The sequence below is a fragment of the Varanus komodoensis genome, unplaced genomic scaffold, assembly GCF_004798865.1.
Source record: "Varanus komodoensis strain SLA01 unplaced genomic scaffold, ASM479886v1 scaffold44_3, whole genome shotgun sequence".
NCBI lineage: Eukaryota > Metazoa > Chordata > Lepidosauria > Squamata > Varanidae > Varanus > Varanus komodoensis.
Genome location: NW_025336010.1, coordinates 4,277,747 through 4,300,264, shown reverse-complemented (window position 1 = coordinate 4,300,264; position 22,518 = coordinate 4,277,747). Strand labels below are relative to the sequence as shown.

The 22,518-nt window shown below is 46.2% G+C and overlaps 1 protein-coding gene across 2 annotated transcripts; it reads left to right on the top strand.

Annotated features, from left to right (window-relative positions):
* Window positions 1–2,667: 2,667 nt before the first annotated feature.
* BMP2 (bone morphogenetic protein 2) lies at window positions 2,668–17,186 on the top strand. Of its 2 annotated transcripts, XM_044444351.1 has the most exons (3): window positions 2,668–3,608; window positions 6,818–7,173; window positions 15,460–17,186. In XM_044444351.1, exons 2-3 carry the CDS (start codon window positions 6,822–6,824, stop codon window positions 16,302–16,304), a joined length of 1,197 nt encoding a protein of 398 aa, XP_044300286.1. In that variant the 5' UTR covers window positions 2,668–3,608; window positions 6,818–6,821; the 3' UTR covers window positions 16,305–17,186. The 2 variants fall into 2 exon arrangements, with proteins under 2 accessions (XP_044300286.1, XP_044300285.1); XM_044444350.1 differs by lacking the exon at window positions 2,668–3,608 and having other exon boundaries at window positions 6,503–7,173.
* Window positions 17,187–22,518: the final 5,332 nt, after the last annotated feature.

Below are 22,518 nucleotides of genomic sequence, written 5' to 3'. Positions count from 1 at the left end.
TCTTGCTGCTTGCTCTGCATTTCATATGCAGAATCCAATTTTGGATGAGCCATCCTTGCATTCAATCATACAGTACAGAATTGCTTTAATTGTGTATCATGATTTCCAAATGGTACAACATCTGGGAATATTGGGAAGTTAGGTAATTTTAGAAACTAGACTGAATGCTGGGCGGGGGGGGGGGGGGGAGATCCACCTCTTTCTACTAACTTCAGAATATTTAACCAGACCTTCAAGGGTCCTCTTCCTCATTCTGATGTGTCGGCCCTGCAGTCCTGCCCTGGCAGTACCACTGCCTTTGAATTCCAGCAATAGAGGCACCGGAGAGCTTCTGACAACACATTTTCTCCACAGTGTATTTATCATTAGGTGTTGCAGTGGCTACATGGTGAGAATTAGGCACAACTGGACTTCCCAAAGGAGTTCAGCCCTCAGTTATCACCCACACTATCTGAACTGGTTGTGGAATTTATTTCTGAGTCAGCAGGCAAACTGTTTCCTCGAAAGACACATTGGATAGCCTAGAATGTTGCCATCAGAAAAACAAGAGTTGGTGGTGAACCCCTGTGCATTGGATCCCCTCTAGACAACCAAGTCAGTGCCCCATAGCAAGTAGTAGCCTTTTATGGGGAAGTGCTAGGTTCCAGTCCCTCCCTATTCAAATGTCACTCGGTCGTGCTGATTTGCCTTTGGTAGTTCACTGGGCGGCCTGATAGATTTCTTGTGAGAATAAAATGGGTGAAGCCCTCTGAGCTCCTTGGAGGAAGCCTGGGACAACGATGCAACAAATGAGCCAGAAAGTCAACACGCATGGAGAGAAAAGTGAGGGTTGTGGTCACCGTTTGTTCTACTTAGGGTAGACCCGTTGAGCTCAATGGGACTCAAGTGAAGCAAGCATCTTATTGTCTGAAACCATCCTGAAGTGGCCCTAGCAATTTAGAACGAGTGTTCAAGTACAGACAAAGCCATCAGGGTCTTCTGATGAAGCAGCTTCGTGTGCCTGCCCCTGTTGGTTAAATAACCCACATAATACGATTCTCAGGGTGAACGAATTATACTCCTATTTTTATTTTATTTTGCAGTGCTGAATCGAATTGTGCAGATTCTCTTTCTTTGACCTTCACACCCTCGAAGTCAGTAACCATTTAAATTCCACCCAGGGCACGAAACTAGTCGGATCTGTTCGAGGCACAACCTAATAAGGGCTGCAGGTTTCTTCCCCTATGGACCAAAGCCGGTGCACAGGATCGTTGTTCAGTGCTCATCTCGTCTGAACAGGCCTGCTCCCCTTTTCCACCACCGCGCTAAACGGAAGAGGTGCCTGGGACGCCCCATAGCCGGGCGGCTGAAGCGACAATCCTCCGCCCAGTCACCCAGGAATAAGCCCTGCCGGAAACCTGTGGGGCTTCTCGCTCAAAGAACGGGCACAGGATCGCGCCGCACGATAGCGCAGCTGTCTTGGACCACTGCGGCGCGCCCAAGGCCTCGGAGAGTTTCGGCGCGCTGAACTCTGCCCAGGATCGCCAGGCTGCCCGATGTCAACCACTGAGAAGTGGCTGCAACCTTCAATGCGTTTACTCAGGAGCAAGGCTCCTCGAAGTCAATGGGACGGACTGCTTTGCTGGAACTTCAGGATTGCAGCCGAGCACTTCTAGGGCAGCCCCTGCGTAAGGAATCCGCGCAGCCTGCAGCGCCGCGCTCGCTTCCGAAGCTTGCGCACAGCTCGCAGGCTGGACGCGTCCGATACCTCCCTCCCCGCTCCCCGCGCATGATTTCAAAATCTCAGCTAGGGCACGTAGAGAAGCGGCCCTGCTCCGGACGAGTGGAAGGAAGAAGGTGGCGGAGAGAATCATCATTTGGCGACGCGGGGGAGCGCGCGGTTATTGTTTCTCCCCCCCGCCCCGACCTTCCTTACAATTAGCTCCCTTTTGGGGAGGGGCGCAGTTTCTTTTCCCACCCTTGAAATATCCGGCGGAGTTTTAGTTGCTGCTACTGCCGCCGCCGCCGAGTAACCACTGCAAATAAATAAGAATCGCCGCGTTTCTCCCCAGAGAAATAAAAGTATCGCGGCTTGAGTACGGCCGCCCCAGCAAACCTTAGCAGCGGCAGCGGCTCCTCCTCTTTTTCTGCGAGCTAATCCGGAAAGTTTTGAGTTGGGGGTGGGGGGGGGAAGAGCGGCCGCGGTACATGCTCCTAGGACGCGCGCGCGCTGGGGGAGAGCGAAAGGGGCGGCGTTCCCTTTAAAAGCCGCTCTCTCCGCGGCTGCCTCCTCGCCGCGGCTGCCGCAGCACTCGCGCGCCCGCCAGCCGTCCTGGCTCCCGGTTCCCACACAGGCCGCCCCTGATTGGCGAGCGCGCCTCAAGCCCTCGCGCCCGTGACATCACCAGCAGCGGAGCAACGCGAAGCAAGGGGGAGGCAACGCAGCCGGGCGGCCACCTCCAGTCGCGGTCGCAGCTCGGAGCGCAGGCGGGCGCCCAGCCCGGAGCGGAGTCGCGGCGAGCACGCACGCACGCAGGCGGGCAAGGCAGGCAGCGCGCGCGGGGCTGGGTCGCCGGTCCGAGCGCTTTGGCCACCGCCGCGGCGCCGAGAGGAGGCGGAGAAGGAGGGTCGCCACCCGGCTGTCCCCGCGCGCAGCCCGGCGCTGCTCGCTTGCTGCTGACCCAGAGAAGGAGAAATGACCTAGGCGCTGCTGCCGCTGCCGCCGCCGCCACCGCTGGGTGGGATCGAACCCGGAATCCGACGCTGCCAAGGGCATTGCTTTAGACAGAGGAGCGACCGGGATCGCCTTTCTACCCGTCGCACGACCCAGCGGGCAGGGAGCATCGCCGGTTTTGCCGCCCTCCGAGCGTCGCTTTCCCCGCCCCGGTGGCGACGGGACCCCCTTTCCCCTTCTTTTTCCTGTGGCTGCCCCGCGTTCTCTCTCCACCTCCTCCTCACCCCTGAGCATGTTTCCGAGGCGGCCCGGGCCCTGGAGAAGGACGCCGGCGGCGCGCACCCTTTCCGCGCATTCGGCATCAGGGCAGCGCCCTGCGAGTGTGGAGTGATGCGGGAGTGGGCAAGGGCCAGCGGGCGAGAGCTGCGAACCCCCGTCGCCGCTGCGTCTTCCTCGTCGTTGTCCTCCTTGTCGTGCGCCCAGGTTAGACCGAGAGAGCGAGCGAGCGAGCGAGAGACACACACACAAACACACACACACAGAGAGCCCGCCGGGATGTTTTCTTCGCCGCGAAGCGCGCTTGGGCTCCAGCGGAACTAGAGCGGCCGCAGCTCCTGGACGTCCCGCGGCGGAGCAGGGCTTTTCTTTGGCTGCGTGGAACCTCCCGGGAGGGAGGACTTGAGCGCGGCTGGCTGCTCGTTGACATCTCCTCTCCACCTCGCGCCAACGCCTGCCCTCTTTTCCTGCTGCGGGCCAGACGCCCGAGCCGATCCCGCGGCCGGAGCTAGGGCAGGGGCGCCGCCGCCGACAGCAAAAATAGGCACGGAACGCACCGCGCTGCTGAATCGGCCAGCCGAGCCGTTCCATGTGGAGCTTGGCTCGATGGACGTGGCCGAGTGTGCTGCCGCCGCCGCCGCTGCTACTGCTTCTTAGACGATCGGCGGGATCCTAAAAGGTAGCGGGGGCTGAGGAGGAAGAGGAGGGTGGGACAGGGGATCGTGCGAGGCCGAGCGGGGCAGAGGGCAGCACCTGCCAGGAAACTTCCTGCGGGGATTCCCCGCAAACACACCCCGCAGCCCTAGACCATCGCGGCCCCTCCCTCCCAGAATATGTGCTGCTTCTGCCAAAGAGCCTTATTCATGATCTCAAAAAAGCCCTTTTATTTCGGGAGGGTCGCAGCTCCTCCTCATAGCTGCCTCAATCCCCCTTCCCTCCACAGCCGTGTATCATAGTTTCTCCTAGCTGATCCTTGTGTTTCCCTACTTTCCCTTCTGCCTCCTGACAAGATCCTGTGCCGCCCCCAAGACAATTTGGTGTTGCAGGTAACTGGGCACTTTGAGGATCCAGGAGAAGCTTCTTTCCTGGTGTCAGCTTGCAGTATCCTAGGCAATTCTGGAGGGTGTAACCCCAGGAATCTCTGGTAGACTCTGCACTTTCCAACATACTCTGTGATGAAGGAAGCAACCTGGTGCCCTCCCAGTGGTTTGGACTGCAGGTCCCATAAGCCCCTGCCAGTGTGGCCAATGGTCAGGGGGCTGCGGTTGCAAACATCTGGAGGGTGCAAGGTTGGCGGTGCCTGCCTCCAGTAGGTCCTGGCTGGGACACCCTTCCAGCAAGTATCTGAGCTGGGTGCGCCGTGGAGCTAGCCCAGGCACTGCTTACAGATGGCTTATTCAGACTTGCCACTTCATTCTGTGCACTGTAGGATTCCCTCCCAACACACACACTCAAGCATTCCCCCTTTGATTATAACCACGTGGAGGACAGAATACTACTCTTCCAAGTTTCAGTGCCTGTTTTCTCCTACAGATCTTCCCCTTCAGAGGATGTGTTCTCTCTGTGTTTAGGCTTGTGCTTTTGAAATGTGAGGCTCTTTTCAATGCATTACAGCATGCGGCACAGATGCTGTCCCACCTTGCCCCCAAAACCCCATCACCTGTATATAACTCCTCCCCCATATCACCAGTTAGGATGCAAACAGTTAGACAGGCTCCGTTAACTTGGCCAAATAAATATGAATTCCTATGGGAGCTTTAGCTGAAACTTAACTGGAGAAACCATGAGCAGTTCCTTCAGTGTAGGAACATGGGAGGCTGCTTTATTTATATATATGGAGTCTGCCCCCTAGTCGATCTAGCCTAGTGCTGTCGAGTGGCTGGCAGTGGCTTTGCAGGATTTCAAGTGGGAGGTCTTCTGCCCTGCCTTAAGGTTTTTGGGGACTGTGTCTGGGCCTTTCACCATGCAAAGCCTCCACTGAGCAAGCTCCCATCCCTTCAGAAAATGTATTCTGAATTGACCTGTGTGTGAACGAAGCAAGTGATTCACAAAATGCTGGATCACACAGATGGGTGCATTTCTGGCTAACTGAATCAACAGAAGTGTTCCTTCCCCATAAGCCTTTATCTGCCCCAGACACCTGAGCAGAGCACAGCTCAAGTGAATGAGAACTGATCAAGCAGCAATTGTGCTCCTGCACTTGGATGCCCTGCTTACACCGGCTTCAAAACAACTATTGAAAAGTTTTGAGGAGGGGGAAAGGAGAAAAGAAGCAGAGAGGAAGGGGAAGAGATAAAATGAAGTTCCTGTTAGTGCACTGTTTGTTACCTCTATGTTCATAAGGAACAGAAGTTTCCATGTAATGATAAGGAATATGCCCTCTTGGATATCTCAAGAACAGAAGCCATGCTAGGTCACGGTCCAGCACTCAGTTAGCTGCAGTTGATTTTAATGGGCTTATGTACACCTAAGCCTGTGTTGGCTTTGTCACTTCAGTCTAGAGTCTGCCACATCTCAGTTGACAGCCACTTGGTGGACAGATTCATTGCTTTCAGTAAAATGATTGCCTGCTTTGCACCCATGGGAACCTATAGAGCTAAATTCATGGCTTTGCTGATCAAGGGGGCCAGAAGTTCCTCATGCTAAATGTTCACTATAGTCAAAAAGTTGCCCACTCCCCCAAGTGATGCTTTCCTCAAGAGCCACTCCATAACCAGGCTTGTTGCTCAGCTTCCTTCTTCTTTGCGACGCTCCCTTTGTCACACGAAAACCATGTTTCTCTTCTCATTGTACCAAAGCAATGCAGTCTTCCTTTCTTAATGGCAGGTCAGCAAGCAGTTCCCAAGGACACATTCCTGTGATGCTTCCCCACAAGGATGTGGTCCCACCATGCTTCCCTCCCACAAGCACACACACTTTGCAGTGCTGCTTCCCTTACCTCTTGACTGCTTTGTTCCCAACATGTGCATGTGCTTGTGCCGTCTCTGTGTAATCACAATTCTATTTCCATGTACTTCATGGAGAGAACAGTTGAATTTAAATGGCCCAGAAGTTCACAGGAACTTGGGCATGAATATCACTTCCAAGTTCACGTATCACAGGTGGGCATGAATATCACTTCCACAATTCCTGTGATCATGGGTTCATCCTACACTTCCACCTGCCCCCCTCTCTCCCATGGCAGACCAACACGGTAGGATCTTGCTCGAAGGAAGCAGATACTGCACAGGATCAAGGGGTTTAGAATGGCATTTTAAGTGAGCCATGGAAGTCTAGGCTGCTGGCAGCATCCAACATTCTCCCGTGCATGTGCCTCCATGTGAAATTTCCATTTCACAGGGTTATGGCTGTGGCAGTGCTCACACGCTTCACCACGTGATGGTGGAGGAAAGAACAGCTTGTGTGCCACCTGTATCATCATCCATGACTCTTCTTTCCAGAAGGAGTAGCAGCTTCCATACAATGAACATTTCGATGTTTCTTCCACATATTGCTATGAGGATCTATCAATGAAGTCTTGTCTTTGCATGGGCCATATCTATGCTTTAAGCAACTTGCTTCCCATAGTCCAAATGCCAGTTTCTGCTAAGCATATCTACTTGGGCAGCTTCCCTATGAGCTGGTAGTTTGTCTCTTGCCCCAGGAGTTGCGAACCTATAGAGAGAACAGTGTCCTGCAATACTTCATGTCCCAATATCTTTGTTCCCATGGCAATCAGGGTTCCCCTTCACAAGTTTGAGGGGAAGGCCCTACATGTCCAATACAAGGACTTGAAAAGAAGCCACTAAGGGACCTTGTGCTTCCTGAGTCTTGTTCGCAACCTATAGTGTTTTCCCCCCTACTGTTTTGTGCTGACTCACTCTTGTGACTCTGCCCTTGCATGTACAGGTTGATGACCATGGTTGCCAGGACCTGCTCTCTACTAGCGCTGCTGCTTTATCACATATTGCCCGGTGGTTCAGCCAGCCTCATTCCAGAGGTAGGCGACCGGCGGAGGTTCAGTGGCGATTTGGGCCAGGTTGCTCCACTGCAGCTCTCAGAAGGTATCCTGCGTGAATTTGAGCTACGCCTGCTCAATATGTTTGGGCTTCAACGGCGGCCCACTCCAAGCAGGAACGCCATTATCCCCCCCTACATGTTGGAGCTCTACCATCTGCACACAAGTCAGAAGCCAATCGCCATGGACTATAATTTGGAAAAGGCGACCAGCAGGGCCAATATTGTCAGGAGCTTTCACCACGAAGGTAAGGAGCACCAGCTTTCATTACCCAATCAAATCAAATCAAACAAAAAAACAAAAAGAAATTTGCAACTTGCACATTTTGATTCAGGGTTTGCCAACACGTTTGGCAGTTGAATATTTGTGAACTTGCAATTCACTTAATTTTTACATGCATCCCTTGCTGTTAAATAGTTACAAATTCACATGTTTCTCCACTTTCCCCCCCCCCCCCCCACAAAGCCAACTGGTTGACTGATCTATTCCAGATGTACTGCTGCAGTGATGATCACGCCTATTTTGGCTGACAAAATCAAAACTCCAGGACTTCAGATTCAAACAGTCCACTTATATTTCATTAGTCACTTTGAAAGGATGTCATTTAAAAGTCAGACCTTTCTTTTACCTTCCATCTAAGCAATATGGGATTGCTTGAAGGTGAAGACAGATGAGGTAAAACCGTCCCATTTCAGTTACTACAGAAACACCTCTAGACTGCTCTTAGATCAGTGTGAGCCTGCCTCAGTATCTTAACAGTGAACCAAGGTTCTTAAACTTCATCTTATAATCTTACCCAGATGTACTTGGAAGTAACTAACCTGACTTTCTTTCTAGTATGTAGACTTTTATGTGAAATATTGCATTTCAAATATGCAGCCCCACAGTGTGATGTTTGAAGTAGGCTTGTGTGAAGAAAGAGAGTATCATGTCAAGTTGTGAGGAAGATGGCCCTTAAATCTTTAAATTAATTGAAAATCTTGTTGCTGAAGGGCCGCAAAACCTGATTTCAAATAACATCTTCCAACATGCCATTTCGCAAAGGTAATATTTGGACAAACGAGGCAGCTCTGCTTTGCTAGCTTTTTGTGATGACAAGCAGTATTTTAGCATGTGGCTTTGAACATTGAGAAATTTAAAAGGCACCACCAGTTATTTTAAAATAACATTCCAAAAAGTTTCTTCTCTCCCCCCCACCCCCGCTTTTAGAATGGATGTATTTCTGAAATCTGGCACTGCCATTGCAGTGGTGATAAGATCTTCTTTCTGTCCCTGTTAAGAGCCGGGACCCTGTTTAATGTGCATATGATTGCTCAGGATTGTGGGTGGTCCATTTTCCTAGAGGATTTGATGAGCTCAGTTTTTGCTCAAGGGTGATGTGTGTGCAGAATGTATGAAACAACCTGGAGCAAAAATAGGGAGGAGTACTAGGAATGTCACATTTTTCTCTAAATAGCTAGTAATCTTACTTGTGGCTAAGGTTATGTTTCATTAAACATTTAGAGAGTGACATATTTGCTGAAATATTTCTAATTCAGCTGAGCATTTGTTCTATACCTTGTGTATATTCCTGTCTTTTAAAAACCTTGGTTGTTCTAGAGCAAGGGAAAGTGAGTTTACATGTTGGAGTGAGCCACTCAAATAATTCATCCAGATTATGGATTCCCAGCAACAACTTTAATTTGGGGAAACAAAATAACAGGAATTTTTTGGTCTAATTTACAGTTGTCCATTGGTCGCTTGGAAAGTTTTCTAATCCTTATCTAATCCCCGTGAGAGATCAATTTGACAATCAATTGTATTGTCTCCACCGTGACTTTGTCTTCCACTTAAATCTAGATTTAGTGTAGACCTAAGGTAAGCCTTTCAGAAAACAAGGCTGATAAGTTCTGGGAGCAGCTGTCCACTGGATTTCATGGGCTCCTGGGGCTTCAGGTCACCCAGATTAAGCTACAGGCAAATATGTACTTAGCAGAGACAGAACAATTGTGAGTTAATGGAATACTCTCTTCAGATAGTTTTACTATTAATCCTTGTATTTCAGAAACTAGGCCATTTTCCTAAATTAAAGGCATCTTGCCTGAAATTTTATGCAAAGTGCTCATATCAAAGCTCCTGAAACTTGAACAAACTTGTCTAGAGTACTACTGTGCAAAGAGCTTGATCTTTTATATTGCATTTTCAAGCAATTACTTCTTTTTGGTATCAGCATTCTCTGTTTAATGTACATCAAACTGTCTCCAGGATTCATCTGTGTGACGTTTGTCACCTTATATGCAGTTTTCATGATTGGTGGAGTGGTTTTGGAAGAGTTAGGCATTTCTGCCAGTAAATGAAGAATAACAAGGTCCCACAGAAAGTACAAGTTCCTTCTTTGGTTTACATCCCCTGCTTGCTTCACAAATGTGATCCAGATAAGCATAAAAAGGGTACACATGCACTCTTTTCCACAGCAAGACTGTAAAATCATAACTGCCCTCATTTTCCATCAGTGCCAAGGATGTATTGGAAAACTGGAGGGGAAAACACATTGTGACATGTTATCCAGCACAAGCTTAGCAAGGCAAAGGAAAAGACATAAATATGTATTTTAGGTTTAATTAAGTTTGAGTATAAGGGGAGTGGCCTGAGAATGATTATGTTAACTAATAAGAAGTCTTATGCAGCAAGAGATTAATGGTATGGGATAATCTTGTACTGTAGTTGATGCTGCTTTGTGTATAAATATAAAGTGAACGAAACGTAGTTTGGCTTGTGCAAAAATACATTCCAGTTCAGAGCTACACACATGCATGACCAAGAGGAGTGGGAAGCATGATAGATATTTCAGAATCCTGCATTTACTTCCCTGGGAGCAGCTTATTGGATTCAGTGGGGCTTATTTTGCATAGATATGTATAGGATTTGCTGTCAGCCTGACCATTGCAACCCAAACAATCATGTATTTCAATATAGCAGCCTATTTGTATTCTACTTTGACGCACTTCTTTATTCACATAGCTCTTAATTGTCATTCGAATTAAATGCTTCAGTTTTTCTCTTTGCCAAATGCAGAATTGAAGTTCTGTAGTTCACATGGACCCTTCCAGCCTGGTGGGGGCTGTGTTGGTCCCCCTCACACTTCTATTTTAGCCCACCTGTGTAGAAGTCTACTTACAATGTCATGGGAGGAGTTAGTCATAGGCATTCATGTTGATTAAAGTTCTTTTGATAGCCCAGCACATCTAATAATTGTCCCATTGTGTGTGTAACCTAACCTTATCCTAAGAAGTTCAAGACAGAGCATGTAGGGCTATCTCACTTTAGCCTTACAGTCAACCAAGAAGTGGTGATTTTCTAGGCTGAGGACCTGTGCTTTGCTCTACGCTGTCCAGTGATCTTTGTCACTCAGAGCTGGATTTGAACCCAGGTCTCTGGAATTTAAGTCCAGCATTGCTTTATGTATCACAGAAAGTTCTACCACATCCTGCAAAGCTTCTGAGAAAAATAATAATTGCAAAATTTCAGTAGAAACAGTGAACAAAATCGGGGCAGACATAAAATTGCAGGCTAGATCAAAAGGTCTGGCAAAACTCAAAGAGGAAATAAAAGGGAGGCACTAGGTGAGCCACCCTGAAAAACTTATAAAGTTTTTGGGCCACGACTGAGAGGCCCATTCCTGATTTGCAACTTGCTGCTGCACCTTGGATGATGGTGGTACCCAGAAACGGGTCTCGGTGGAAGACCTTGGTGTATAGCCATGCACATGTGAGGATAGGTAGCCTGTGTCCATTGCTCCATGTTGACTGAGAGCTTCAAATGTGGGCGACCATTTAATGAATCTGTAGTGTGTGGCAGGAGCTGAGTTGATGCAAATTTGGGTGGCAACTGAGGGCAGGAGTTGCATCATGTTTGAGTGCCATCCATCATTGCCACTTGAAATTGGCATGGTCTGCCAATGTATGCATGGTCTGCTATTTCATAGTGCATCAGCTAACCCCTTCCTTCCCAAGTCAAATAATTGTTCCATCTGTATGCTGCCTTTCCTCTGAGGAGCACAAAGCAGTGCACAGGACCCTTCTCTCCATCTAATCCTCACAACAACCCTGTGGGGTAGGTTAGTCTGAGAGACAGTGACTGGCCTGAAGTCAGCCAATGAGCTTCATGGTCATGTGCAGACTGGAAACCCAGGTCAAACTACTCCAGCCAGCTATTTCTGCTGACCCACCATGATTGTAGGATGAGGCAAAATTGCCATGACAGAGTCACCATTGTATACCTATGTGAACTTGTAGCTGAAGCCACCCTCAGAACCAGAATCAGAACTGTGGCATGATGACCCCTGGTTGGTTGGTTGGTTGGTTCGTTCCTTCGTTAGTTTCATTAGTTCATTCATTCATACTTCATTTCTATACCGCCCCACAGCTACAGCTTTCTGGGCAGTTTACCCATTTCATAAATACAGCTGATAAAAATGCAATACAAATATAAGACCCAGAAAGGTTGACCCTGATTCAGTCATACTTTAGTCCCATTGAAATCTGCAGGGCATAAGTTGTGGCATCCTTCTTTACATGTTTATTCAAAACTGAGTCCTGCTGAGTTGAGCAGGGTTTACTTCAAGAAACTAGCTTAAGAGGACAGCCTTAATCCGGAATCACTTCTTCTGCTGATTTCAGTGGGATTATGTGTACCTAACTTGTCCATGTCTACTAAGACCTAGGAATGCATGAATAGACTTGCAGCTTTGTGGTACAATCCTATACACATTTGGGAGTTAATCTTATCGAACTCATTATGACTTAGTTCTGAGTAAACATGGATAAAATTGGAATACGCATCTGGACTGAATATTGATATGCTACAAGACATCCACAGGGTAATAGGGGACAGCCCTTTTCCTTTCCCTCCCTCTCTGTTTCATCACATCATCATCAGGAAAACTTGTTTAACTTTTTTTTTTAAAAAGCTTTAAAAACAATGATTTTTTGTGGCAATGTAAAATACCATAAATTATTTAGATCCAAATTCCCATGATTACTGGATCACAATACCAAACCCAGGTTTGGGGCTTTTGCAGGGTGTTTTTGTTTTGCGTAATTTAAAGGCCCTTAGAGAACTGTTAAATTAAAGGTAGGTAGGCCAGGAATTGTTATTATTTTTTAAAAGAAGAATGTGAGGTAAACTCTGCCTGGCTATGGCTTGTTGTTCTGGTGACCCCTCCCTTGCCGCTGGATGAGCTGCTCCTTTGGCGTTGTGGGGCCTTGAGGGGCAGGGTGGGGATGGGAAGGCGGCATGCAGGTGGGGAGGTGAGCATGGAGAGGCAAGGGACTAGAAAGGAGGTCGGCGATGGGTGTGAAGGGAGCAGCAGGCCACGTGGAGTGTGATTGTCAAATGGGTGTGAGTGTCAGGGAGGTGCAGAAAGTAGAGGCCCTGAGAGGGAGGCGGGATAACAAGGGATGAAAGCCATATTCCCCCCCCCCCCCGCCGAGACTTCCACAAAGTCAGGAGATGGGGGGCGGGGGGTTGAGGTTTAGGGGAAAGGGCTGGAGGGAAAGAGGGTAGACAGAAGTCCTGCTCAGGTATCCTGTATCTGTAGAGAATAGCCACGTGAGGAGAGGGTGGGAGGCAGCTCCTGGTGAGTTTCCATCACACTGCCCTTTCCTCAGAGGGAGCTCTCCGCATGCTGGAGAATGCAGGAAAATCAAGGATTTTGGTTGTGGGGAAGCCTCCAGGAGGGTGTCCTGTGTGAGGAGAGAGTGGGGCTAAGCATGCATTTCCTGACTTCAGATACAAGGCACCTGAGCAAGGCCTGAAAAGGCCGGGGAAACTTGGGGATCTGCCTGCTTCAGAAGTGGTTCCCTGGGCTGGCTGGCATCTCGAGGGTTGCTTACGCAGTTGCTTACAACAGAGCCTGGAGACCCCACCCGCAGCCTGGGGCTGACACTTGAAAAGGTCTTGCCCTGCTCTCCAGATACCACATCAAGAGTCCTGCCTGGATCCCAGCACTTGCGCTCCCGCCCCAGGGAGTAGCCTCCAGCAGGTTGCTTCACCCTGCTGCAAGGCAGGGCTGGCCCTGGAGGAGAGCACCTCAATGTGCACAGGCACACAGGTGGGGACGGTGCAAAGGGGTGTAGAGGCAGGAGGCAAAGCCAAGGTGGAATGACTCCACTGCAGCAAGCTTGCAAGGGTTTGTCAGCTGCCACTTGTCCTGTATAAGGTTACCTAACTATTATTTACCTCCGCCTTTCCCAACCTGCTGTGTTGGCTTGCAGCTCCCATCATTTCATTATCTGAGGGTGATGGGAGTTCCATTCTAACAGAACTGGAGGGTACTAGCTTAGGTAAGGCTGAGATATCTGAAAAGCAATGAATTAGAATGACATTTGGTGACTCATGAAAATGCTCTGAAGTTGAGGATTGCACAGGTACTCAAGAAATAGGAGAAGTTTTTGAAGTTTTGCTGCTTTTCCTAAGCTCTCCTAAACTAATGGCCATTAAAATCAGTGACTCTTCCAATCAAATGCACTAACAGAGCAGTGTAGCAGCAGTTAAAAATAATACATTGCATGCCTAGACTTAGCCACAGTTGTTACACTTATGCTAGCACTATTAAAAGTAATGGGTTGGATCCAGACATAGTCATGCTTCGAATAGACTTTGAATGAATGAATGGATGGACTTATCATGAATTTAGGTATGACTCATTCAAGTTATATTATTTTCAGTGGATCCACTTGTAAGCATGACTAAATCTGGATCCAACCTAGTTGTGTGATGATACTGGAATTGTATAGTGCAGGGATAAGCAACCCAGTGTCATCCAGAAGTTATGGGCTACTATTTCCACAACCCTAATAATTAGCCGTGCTTGGCAGTCTTTGTAAACTGCCCAGAAAGTTTTGGCCATTGAGTGGTACAGAAATTTAATCCACAAACTGAATGGGGCTGATGGGAGGTGTAGTCCAAAACCTCAAGAGGACACCAGCTTAAATTCATTAAGTGTCCTGGGCACATCACGTGCTCCCAGCCAAACATACAGGTATTGTGAGGATAAGGATATCCCATACTGGGCCCCTGGAAAAAGATGGGAGTGTTGGTATGGGAAGCCCCACTCTTCCACCTGCTTTTTGCCAGATCTCATGTATTTGCATATTCTTCCTGAGCCTGAAGATATAACAGTGTTGGCAGCAGCTGTACATACCATCAGTATTATATAGCATGTTTAACTTGCAGAAGTTCATATTTCATACAAGTAAAATGTGCATCTCCAAAAGACTAGGGCATGTGTTTTCAGAAAAAGAAGCTATCCTTTGATCCCAGTTTTGCACAGGGTGCACTTTCTTTCTTTTGCCAGTATGCATCTCTCTCTCCTACTCTTTAGAAGCCCCTTCCTTCTTTCTTTTCACACCTACTCACCCACCATTTCTATTTTACTCACTCTGTGTACCCTCGTTCTCAGGCTTTTACCAAGAACCAAAAGAAAATGTTGTTTACACAACCCAAAGAAAATGATGTTTGTGCTCCAAGCTACCTTATTTTGCTGTGAACCAATTTTGGGTCCCAGCTCATCACTTGAACACCAATAAGCCAAATAGCTCTCATTCAAATATCAGTTCAACCATTAATTTAGCAGCTAGCCTTAGGGAAACTGCTGTTTATTTGTCCCCACCTATAATATGGAGTTAAAAACAAGGATGATTGAGACGAAGCAGGTAATGCGCTTTGATTATTCAGATGTACTCTATAAATTAGAAGCAGAAAAGTTTCTAGAGACAAGAAAGACAAGCCTCAGCTCTCATTGGAGCCTGTATCGCTATGTGCCTCATAGTCTGAGTGCCGTAAAAGGTTGGAGATGGGCTTTCCAAACAGATGCAGCTGTAGTGGAGGATATCCAAAGCACCACCTCTCCACATTGGGCCATCACAGTTCAATATGCCTGTAAGACTGTAGTCACTGTGGTGCCAAGTCTCCCCATGGATTCCTTTCAAGAGAATTACTAGACTCATCCAAGTACTTTTTATTTAAGGCCCTTTTGCCTCAAAATGACTGGGTGTGCTTCGTGCAGTGGTTTGTAAATAAGATACAAGATTTTCAACAGAATAGCATGACACTTGTGGCATAAAGCTTTTGGAAAAGATTGTGGGAGACAGAGCCGAAAGCTGTAATAGGGTGGTGCTGGTGTTTTTTTAAAAAGAAATGTAAGAACTGCAATCCCCTTTCTTGATCCTTAGTCACTTTTTAATTACTCTCAGAGGGCCCCCCACTAACCACAGTGTTAAAAAATGTCTTTAGTGCATTTGAATTCCAAAGCGATGCTTCACATTTCTTCCCCATTATTACGACCTCCTGGAATTCACCATGTACTCTGTTCAGTCTAAATGCAGGACCAGAAATGAAGCATTGCAACATCATATTTCATGTGCTTGCTTAAATGTAGATGTGCCTTTAAAATGTTCAAATCCTTAAAGTAAACATATGTTGGCTTACGCTTCCCCTGCTTCAAAGTATCTAAATCACTGATGGTACATTTTGCTTTTCTCTCTTCAATCAGAAGCACTGGAAGATCTTCCAGAAAGAAGTGGGAAAACATCCCGGCGATTCTTCTTTAACCTAACGTCAATCCCTGATGGGGAGTTAGTTACTTCAGCCGAGCTTCAGGTTTTTCGGGAGCACACCCAAGATGCCTTTGAAAGTAATGGCAGCTATTACCACCGTATTAATATTTATGAAATTATAAAGCCAGAGGGAGAGGCCTCCAAGGACCCTGTCACGAGACTCTTGGACACCCGCTTGGTGCATCATAACACTAGCAAATGGGAAACGTTTGATGTGACACCTGCTGTAGTGAGGTGGATTGCACATGGACAACCCAACCATGGTTTTGTGGCAGAGGTTGTGCACTTGGACAGTGAGAGCAGTGCCTCCAAGAGGCACATCCGGATCAGCAGGTCGTTGCATCGGGATGATGCCAGCTGGTCTCAGATCAGGCCGCTGCTAGTCACCTTTGGGCATGACGGAAAGGGACACCCTCTCCATAAGAGAGAGAAACGTCAGGCTAAGCAGAAACTGCGTAAGCGCCATAAATTCAATTGCAAAAGGCACCCTTTATATGTGGACTTCAACGATGTAGGGTGGAATGACTGGATAGTGGCCCCACCGGGTTATGGTGCCTTCTATTGCCATGGAGACTGCCCCTTTCCATTGGCAGATCACCTGAACTCGACAAACCACGCCATTGTTCAGACTCTTGTCAATTCCGTGAATTCCAAAATCCCCAAAGCTTGCTGCGTGCCGACAGAACTGAGTGCTATCTCCATGCTGTACCTTGATGAAAATGAAAAGGTTGTATTAAAGAACTATCAAGATATGGTTGTGGAGGGCTGCGGATGCCGCTGATACAGCAGCAAAATAAAACGGACACATACAAAATAAATAGAAAACGAGAAACAAAACTTGACACTTTAATATTTCCAATGAAGACCTTATTTATGTTATGAAATGGAGAATTAAACACATCTATTTTGAAAATCTATTTATGACTACAGAAAAAAGCAAGGAAAAATATTTTAATCAGAGAATTATTCCTTTAAAAGATTTTTAAACATATTTTAGTTGTACATTTTATATGGGTTTAACCCCCCTTCCCCTCAGCACATGAAGTATAAAGGTCAGATTCTTATTTTGTATTTATTTACTATTATAACCACTTTTTAGAAAAATAGCTAATTTGTATTTATATGTATAATCAAAAAAGCAGAAAAAATATAGGGTTTGTACATAATTTAAAACAAATGGTAGCTGTTTTCAGTTGTGTGTATTTAAATGAGTCGAAATGTGTACATGGAAGGGTTACTATGGCAAAGGTGCATAATGCATTTTGCTTTCTGCAGTTCTACTGTTAAGGTCACAAGTGCAAGTCCAATGAAAAGTGGCTAATCCACCCTGCTGACTCAAGATTATATTGTACAATTCTCAGGAATGCTGCAGGGTGGGCTGCCCAGTCCATGAGAAACTGGCATCCTCTCACTGTGGAGCATTTGGATAAGAACCAGACATTGCCAAGCAGGTCGAAATAGAGCTGCTGTTCCTCATGGAGGGGTGATGTGACCACCAACTGGGCTGATTGCAAACGTCTCTTTCCTTTCTCCTCCCCACCCACTGTCCCGTCACACCTACAGAAAAGCAAAATGTCTATGCTGTTCGTCCCCCTTTTCAGTAGTTCATCCATTGGAATCCATTGTCCTGGCCAAATATTAAATAAAAGACCCGTTTTTAAAAGTTTATTTCTATTCACCTATTCCTAACAGCTGGGGAGACAGATTCGCTCTGTTACTGAGTAATGCTTGTTTAATGACAGAACTGTATGATATGGTGACACGTCAGGGACAGATTTTTTACACTCTCTGCTTGGGGCTGTTGCTGGATTTTAGTTCCTATCAACCCTCTTGACTGTGGGGGTTCAGAAGGTTGGGAGCGCCAGTCCAACGATACCCAGATTTAGGTGAGGAATAGGTTTGCTGGAAGCAGCAAAGATGCAGATCCATCTTTTACTTTCACTGGAACATCACATGCATGCGAAAGGGACAGGCCTGCTTGTGCTAGTCCCTGCTTGCTTCCACCTGAGCGCTTCCAGAAAATCCACAAGCACAGTGGGGGTAGGCCTTGTCATAACTTTGCCCCTAGCAATTGGTACCCACTGGCACACTACCTCAGTAGCTGGAGGTTTCTTCGAGCCATGGTAACTCCTGCATGGAACTCTCCCTCTCCTGTGTGTGTGTGTGTGTGTGAATGTGGCACAAAGTATACTTCATACCTGGAATCCAGGTGGAGACAAATAATGGTTCACATAAATTATGAAACTTGTACAGCCTGACAAGATGACAAGCCTCAATTCCTGTGAAAGATAAAGTCAGATCTTATGATTTCAAATCCCCCCCGCCCTCCTGGCCTGCGTTTTATCTCAGATATTACAGTATGACACACTGATAGATGTTAGTTCTCGCTGTATTATGGACATGAGAGTGACTTTAGTTGCTGGGTTTTGTTGTTGTTTTGATTGTTTTTTTGCTGAGCGTGAGTTTGCTCAAATTACCACAATGTTTCCACATGGTGACATGGTCACATGGAGCTTTCTATATGACCTCCCCCCCATTCAAATGCACATATATACAGTGTCAAATGGACTAACAGTATATATTGTACAGGATATTGGGGAACAGTATACAAGCCCACCTACTAATAGACTTGAAGATCCTGGTAAATGTTAAACCAGAACATGGGCTACTTAGAGCACCACCAAAATCAAAAGGAGAAATAAAGTGATTGCACAATCCTAGGTATATCTACTCAGGTGAAAGTCGAACTGAGCTCAACAAGCCTTACTTCCAAGTAAGTGTAGACAAGATCCCTACTTACCTAGGACCAATCTTTCCAGAATTACATGTACAAATGTATGCCGATAAATATGTTTGATAAAGTTATAACCAGTCCCAAAATTATGCACAGTGGAATAATTTAAGGGATTTGAAAAATGATTATTTGGTGTCTGTGGAACCATATACTTGCTTTCAATTAAAGCAATATCCCTAGAGGTGTTTCAGTTTTACCTTTAACCAAAATCAAGAAGCTTTAGTTGTAGCTGCTAATATAAATTAGAATATCTTGGTGGGGGGTGGGTGGAGGAAGGTGAGATTGAATGTCTTTGTTCTCTATTTATTTACTGCAGGATTACAGAACCAAATCTGGGCTTCTGGCAATCCCTAGAAGCTCCAACCCACTTCTCCCAAACACCACTCATTGGGTTCTTTTCCAGCTTTTCCCAAGGCTTACAAACTGGCAGTGAGAGCCTTATGCCTTCCTGGGTTGGTTGGTTTGTTTTTGCGGGGGTGGGGGGACTTTAGTCCTGCCCTCTTTGCCTCTGGCCCTATCCAAAACTAAAATGCAGGGCCTGAAAGCTGCTCTGAAATAGAATTCAGTCCTCCAGCTGAAAGTGGTTAGTGCTTCCAACTTACTTGGCTTCTATCCCTTCTGTCCTTCAAGGAGTTCTGGGAGTGTATGTGGTTTCCACTGTTATCTTAATATGCAAAGAGATTATCTTTTCCTGTAACAATGTATTTGACATAACCTTGAGGGGGTCTAATATTAGGTTTTCCTTAAGCTCAAGGAAAGTTTGTTTCTGGAAAGTCTATTCCTTACCAGCAAACAACCTGGATCCTCAGGAAAGTATTTCAGTGAGTCTTTGTATATTTGTGTCAGCTTGGACTGACTACTGAAGTGGTGATTGGGTCACCAAACAACACCTTTGTAATCCCAGATGCCAAACTTAAAAATACCACTGCAAAGTATATTTGAGAAATGGTTGTGACAGGATGTTAAAATGGATATCTGGGCCTTGCTTCTAGTAGCAATGATCTACATACCATGCCAGTACCTCAATACTCTGTCACACACAAAGCATGATGAAGAATAGATTTTAAGCCCATAATGTGGTTCATTGAAATGTTCTAGAATTTATTAACGCTAAGCTGGCTTAAGAACTGAAGGAGTAAATGACTGATTCAGTTCAGAACGCTGGCATGGAAAACTTACACATCCATTTGTGTACAACCAGCTTTAGTGCATGTCAAGGAGTCAGCAAATATCACATCTGTAATGTGTGGAGGGAGGATCATGAGATGGGAACCCTGGATAGTGCTTTGCATGTTAGTCTTCATGGGATGAAAAGAGGGAAAGCATCTGGTTCCAAGCAGAGATGTGTGCTGCAATAATCTACTGCCATGTTTTCCATATTGTGCACATCGAATGGGAATAGATCCAGTGGAAGAAACAGTTGCACGGAGTGCTCTTCCTCAGGGTGCTAGTTGTGGTGGTTGTGGTGGTATGAGGGGGCAACCCACTAGGCCTGGAGCCCTGAATCCCTGGGAGGCCTCCTCTCCCACCACCCAGCTGTCCATGGGCACTTGCTGACATAAAGGTACAGGGGTCTTTATTGATCTCTGTTGCATCTGATCCAGCTGAATTAGATGGCTTTTGGCTCATGAGTGCTTCACCTTCTGCTCCTTCCCCTCACTTGAATCTTCCCGCTTGAGGATTTTTTTTCCTTCCTGGAATCAAATGGACTCCTTTCCCCTGTCCATGGATCCCTTTTCACAAGTAAAGACACACATGGAGACTCACTTGAAAGAATCTGCAGATTTGTGCTTTATTGATGTTCTGTGGGCCGGAACCCCAGATTTTTCCAGTACCTCGCTCTGTCCCTCCAGTCCAAATGATGGGCTGCTGCTAATGAGAAACATGAATTTCAGCCCCACTTTGAACTGTTCCTAAGGGAGGAATAAGCATGATGATCCACTGAAGCAGTTGCTAAATGACACTGTTACCAGCTCTATCCACCCCATGGATGGTATTTCAGTGGGTCCTGACACCACTTCAATTTGGCTACAAACGAATGGATTAATATGGGGGTGTTGTGTGTGTTTTAACAACCTATTAATGCTTTTGCTTTGGTAGTGCAACATTTTTGATACTACAACAAGACTAACAAGTTAGGCAAGGTTATACTTTCCATTAAAAGAAAAAAAGAAATTGTTCTGTTATGCCTGCACAATAGTTTTTATGGAAGCAATGCAATCTTTCCAAAGTGTTACAAATCTGGTTAACATCTGGCAGCTAGAATTAAAAACTGCTGGACGAGAGATGCATCTTAGCAACGTGCTTAACCTTATTTGCTTTAGTAGTGATACCCCCATGAACCTCCTTGGCATAGAATCAAGGTTCACCATGAACATTAATTGGATTAGATTTACAAAAGTGCTATGTATCTGTTCAATTGCATTTAATAAGATGCCTGGCAAAGCTAAAGTCCCCACTCCTGCAATTCAATCTTTATTTTTTTTTAAATGTTGTGCAATTTCCAACTTCAATCACTTGATTGTATGTTTTTGCCTGTCAGACCACTACAGTTTTGTTTGCACCAAGATGAACTAGTCACTGTGATGTCATATCCATGGTTTGGAAGAAGCTTCCTGGAGACAAGTTCCATGAAATACCTGGACAGTTGTAGCTGTGCCCCATTTCAAAAGCTCACAGAAACCAATCTCTGAACCTGCTTTCAGCCGTTTTTGTGCCACATTTTCCCTTCATACCACTGTTCACTCAGTCCAAGAGATGACTGAGCCTGCCCATGGATGTTGTGCAGAATTCACACAATTGCTACAGCATATATCAACTTTTTGCCATCTAATTCTACCACCCAATTTCACCAGACATCTTTATATTATTGAAGTCATTATTGCTGAGGCCTGGCTGTGAAAGCCGCTTGTTTGTAACCTTTCTTGAGAAGGAAGCTGATCTGGATTACTGATGCTCAAGATGCACCAGAAAAGGTTTTGTCACTGATCTGGGGCTTGCTTTAAAACTTTAAATAGTTAATCATTTGTTAACTGCCATTTGCAGCATTTAACATTATTTATCCTCCATTGGTTTACCTGATGTCGTTGACAAACTGTCTTTCCTGATTTCTATTACGAAAAAAAAAGTTTGTGTGCAGTTACTGTAGAGTTTCAAGAACAATTTTATACTTCCTGACAGTGTAGGTCTGGCTTAATGGTTTGTTTTTACTGCTTAAGAGTGTAAACCTTTCTTCAGCCAATGTGTGGAAAGTCTACTCTCATCCTGCATTACACAGTTTTCATTACTCATTCACTGCCTTTCCTTTCCGGCTAATGAAGCACCTTTGCTTCAGCAATATGCAAACACTCCTATGATTTACAAGATAAGATGCTTTTGAACTCACTCATTTCTCTCTCATACTCAAACATACAGAGTTTGTTTCGTATCATTTTTCCTGTGTTTGGACTGGTCTGGGGGCTGCTAGAAACTAAGCTTACGGGCAGTGGGGGTGGGAAGAACTGCCAACATTCAAAGATGCCACTGCACAGCTAATCAATTCTGATTTCTTTCCAAGGTCGCCTGCTTTTGGTTCAGTAAGTGATTACCAATCTTTGGGTAATCTCCTAGCTTTGGTGTGGAGATCCACTGTCCTAAGGAGATGAAATGCCTCACCTTAGATTCAGTTATTTTCAGCTGGTACATGGTGCGATGTTGGCTTCACTCCCCTTGCCTTTGACACTCCCCACCACCGGAATGTGACTTCCAAGTGCTTCTCCAAAATGGGATTCATCCCTCAGGCTGTGCAAAATTCCAGGGCAGGTCCTTTCCATTAACCTGAGGCCAGTGTTGTTATCTTAGTATTGGAGATGTGAGGCTGTAGCTAAGGGCCGCTGGCTTCCACTGAGTTCATGGCAGAGGCAGCAGCAGAACTAGTAGTGACTTCCTGGATCACAGCCCAGTCTGTTAGGACATCACTGTATGCCTTGGCCAGTTTTCACAGTGAATTCTGTAACATCACCTCAGCAGGGATTCGTGTGTCGCTGCAGTCAGATTAGAACTACCTTTAATGAAAGGTGTTCACTATTTCTCGAAATATTCCAGTTAGAGCTACCTCTCCCTATGCAATTGGTGGCACTTGAGCTTTACTAGGCCATACCCAAATTGCTCTCCTGAGCAACCCCCTTTCTCTGTGACACCTCAAAGTTTTGTTGTTGCTTAA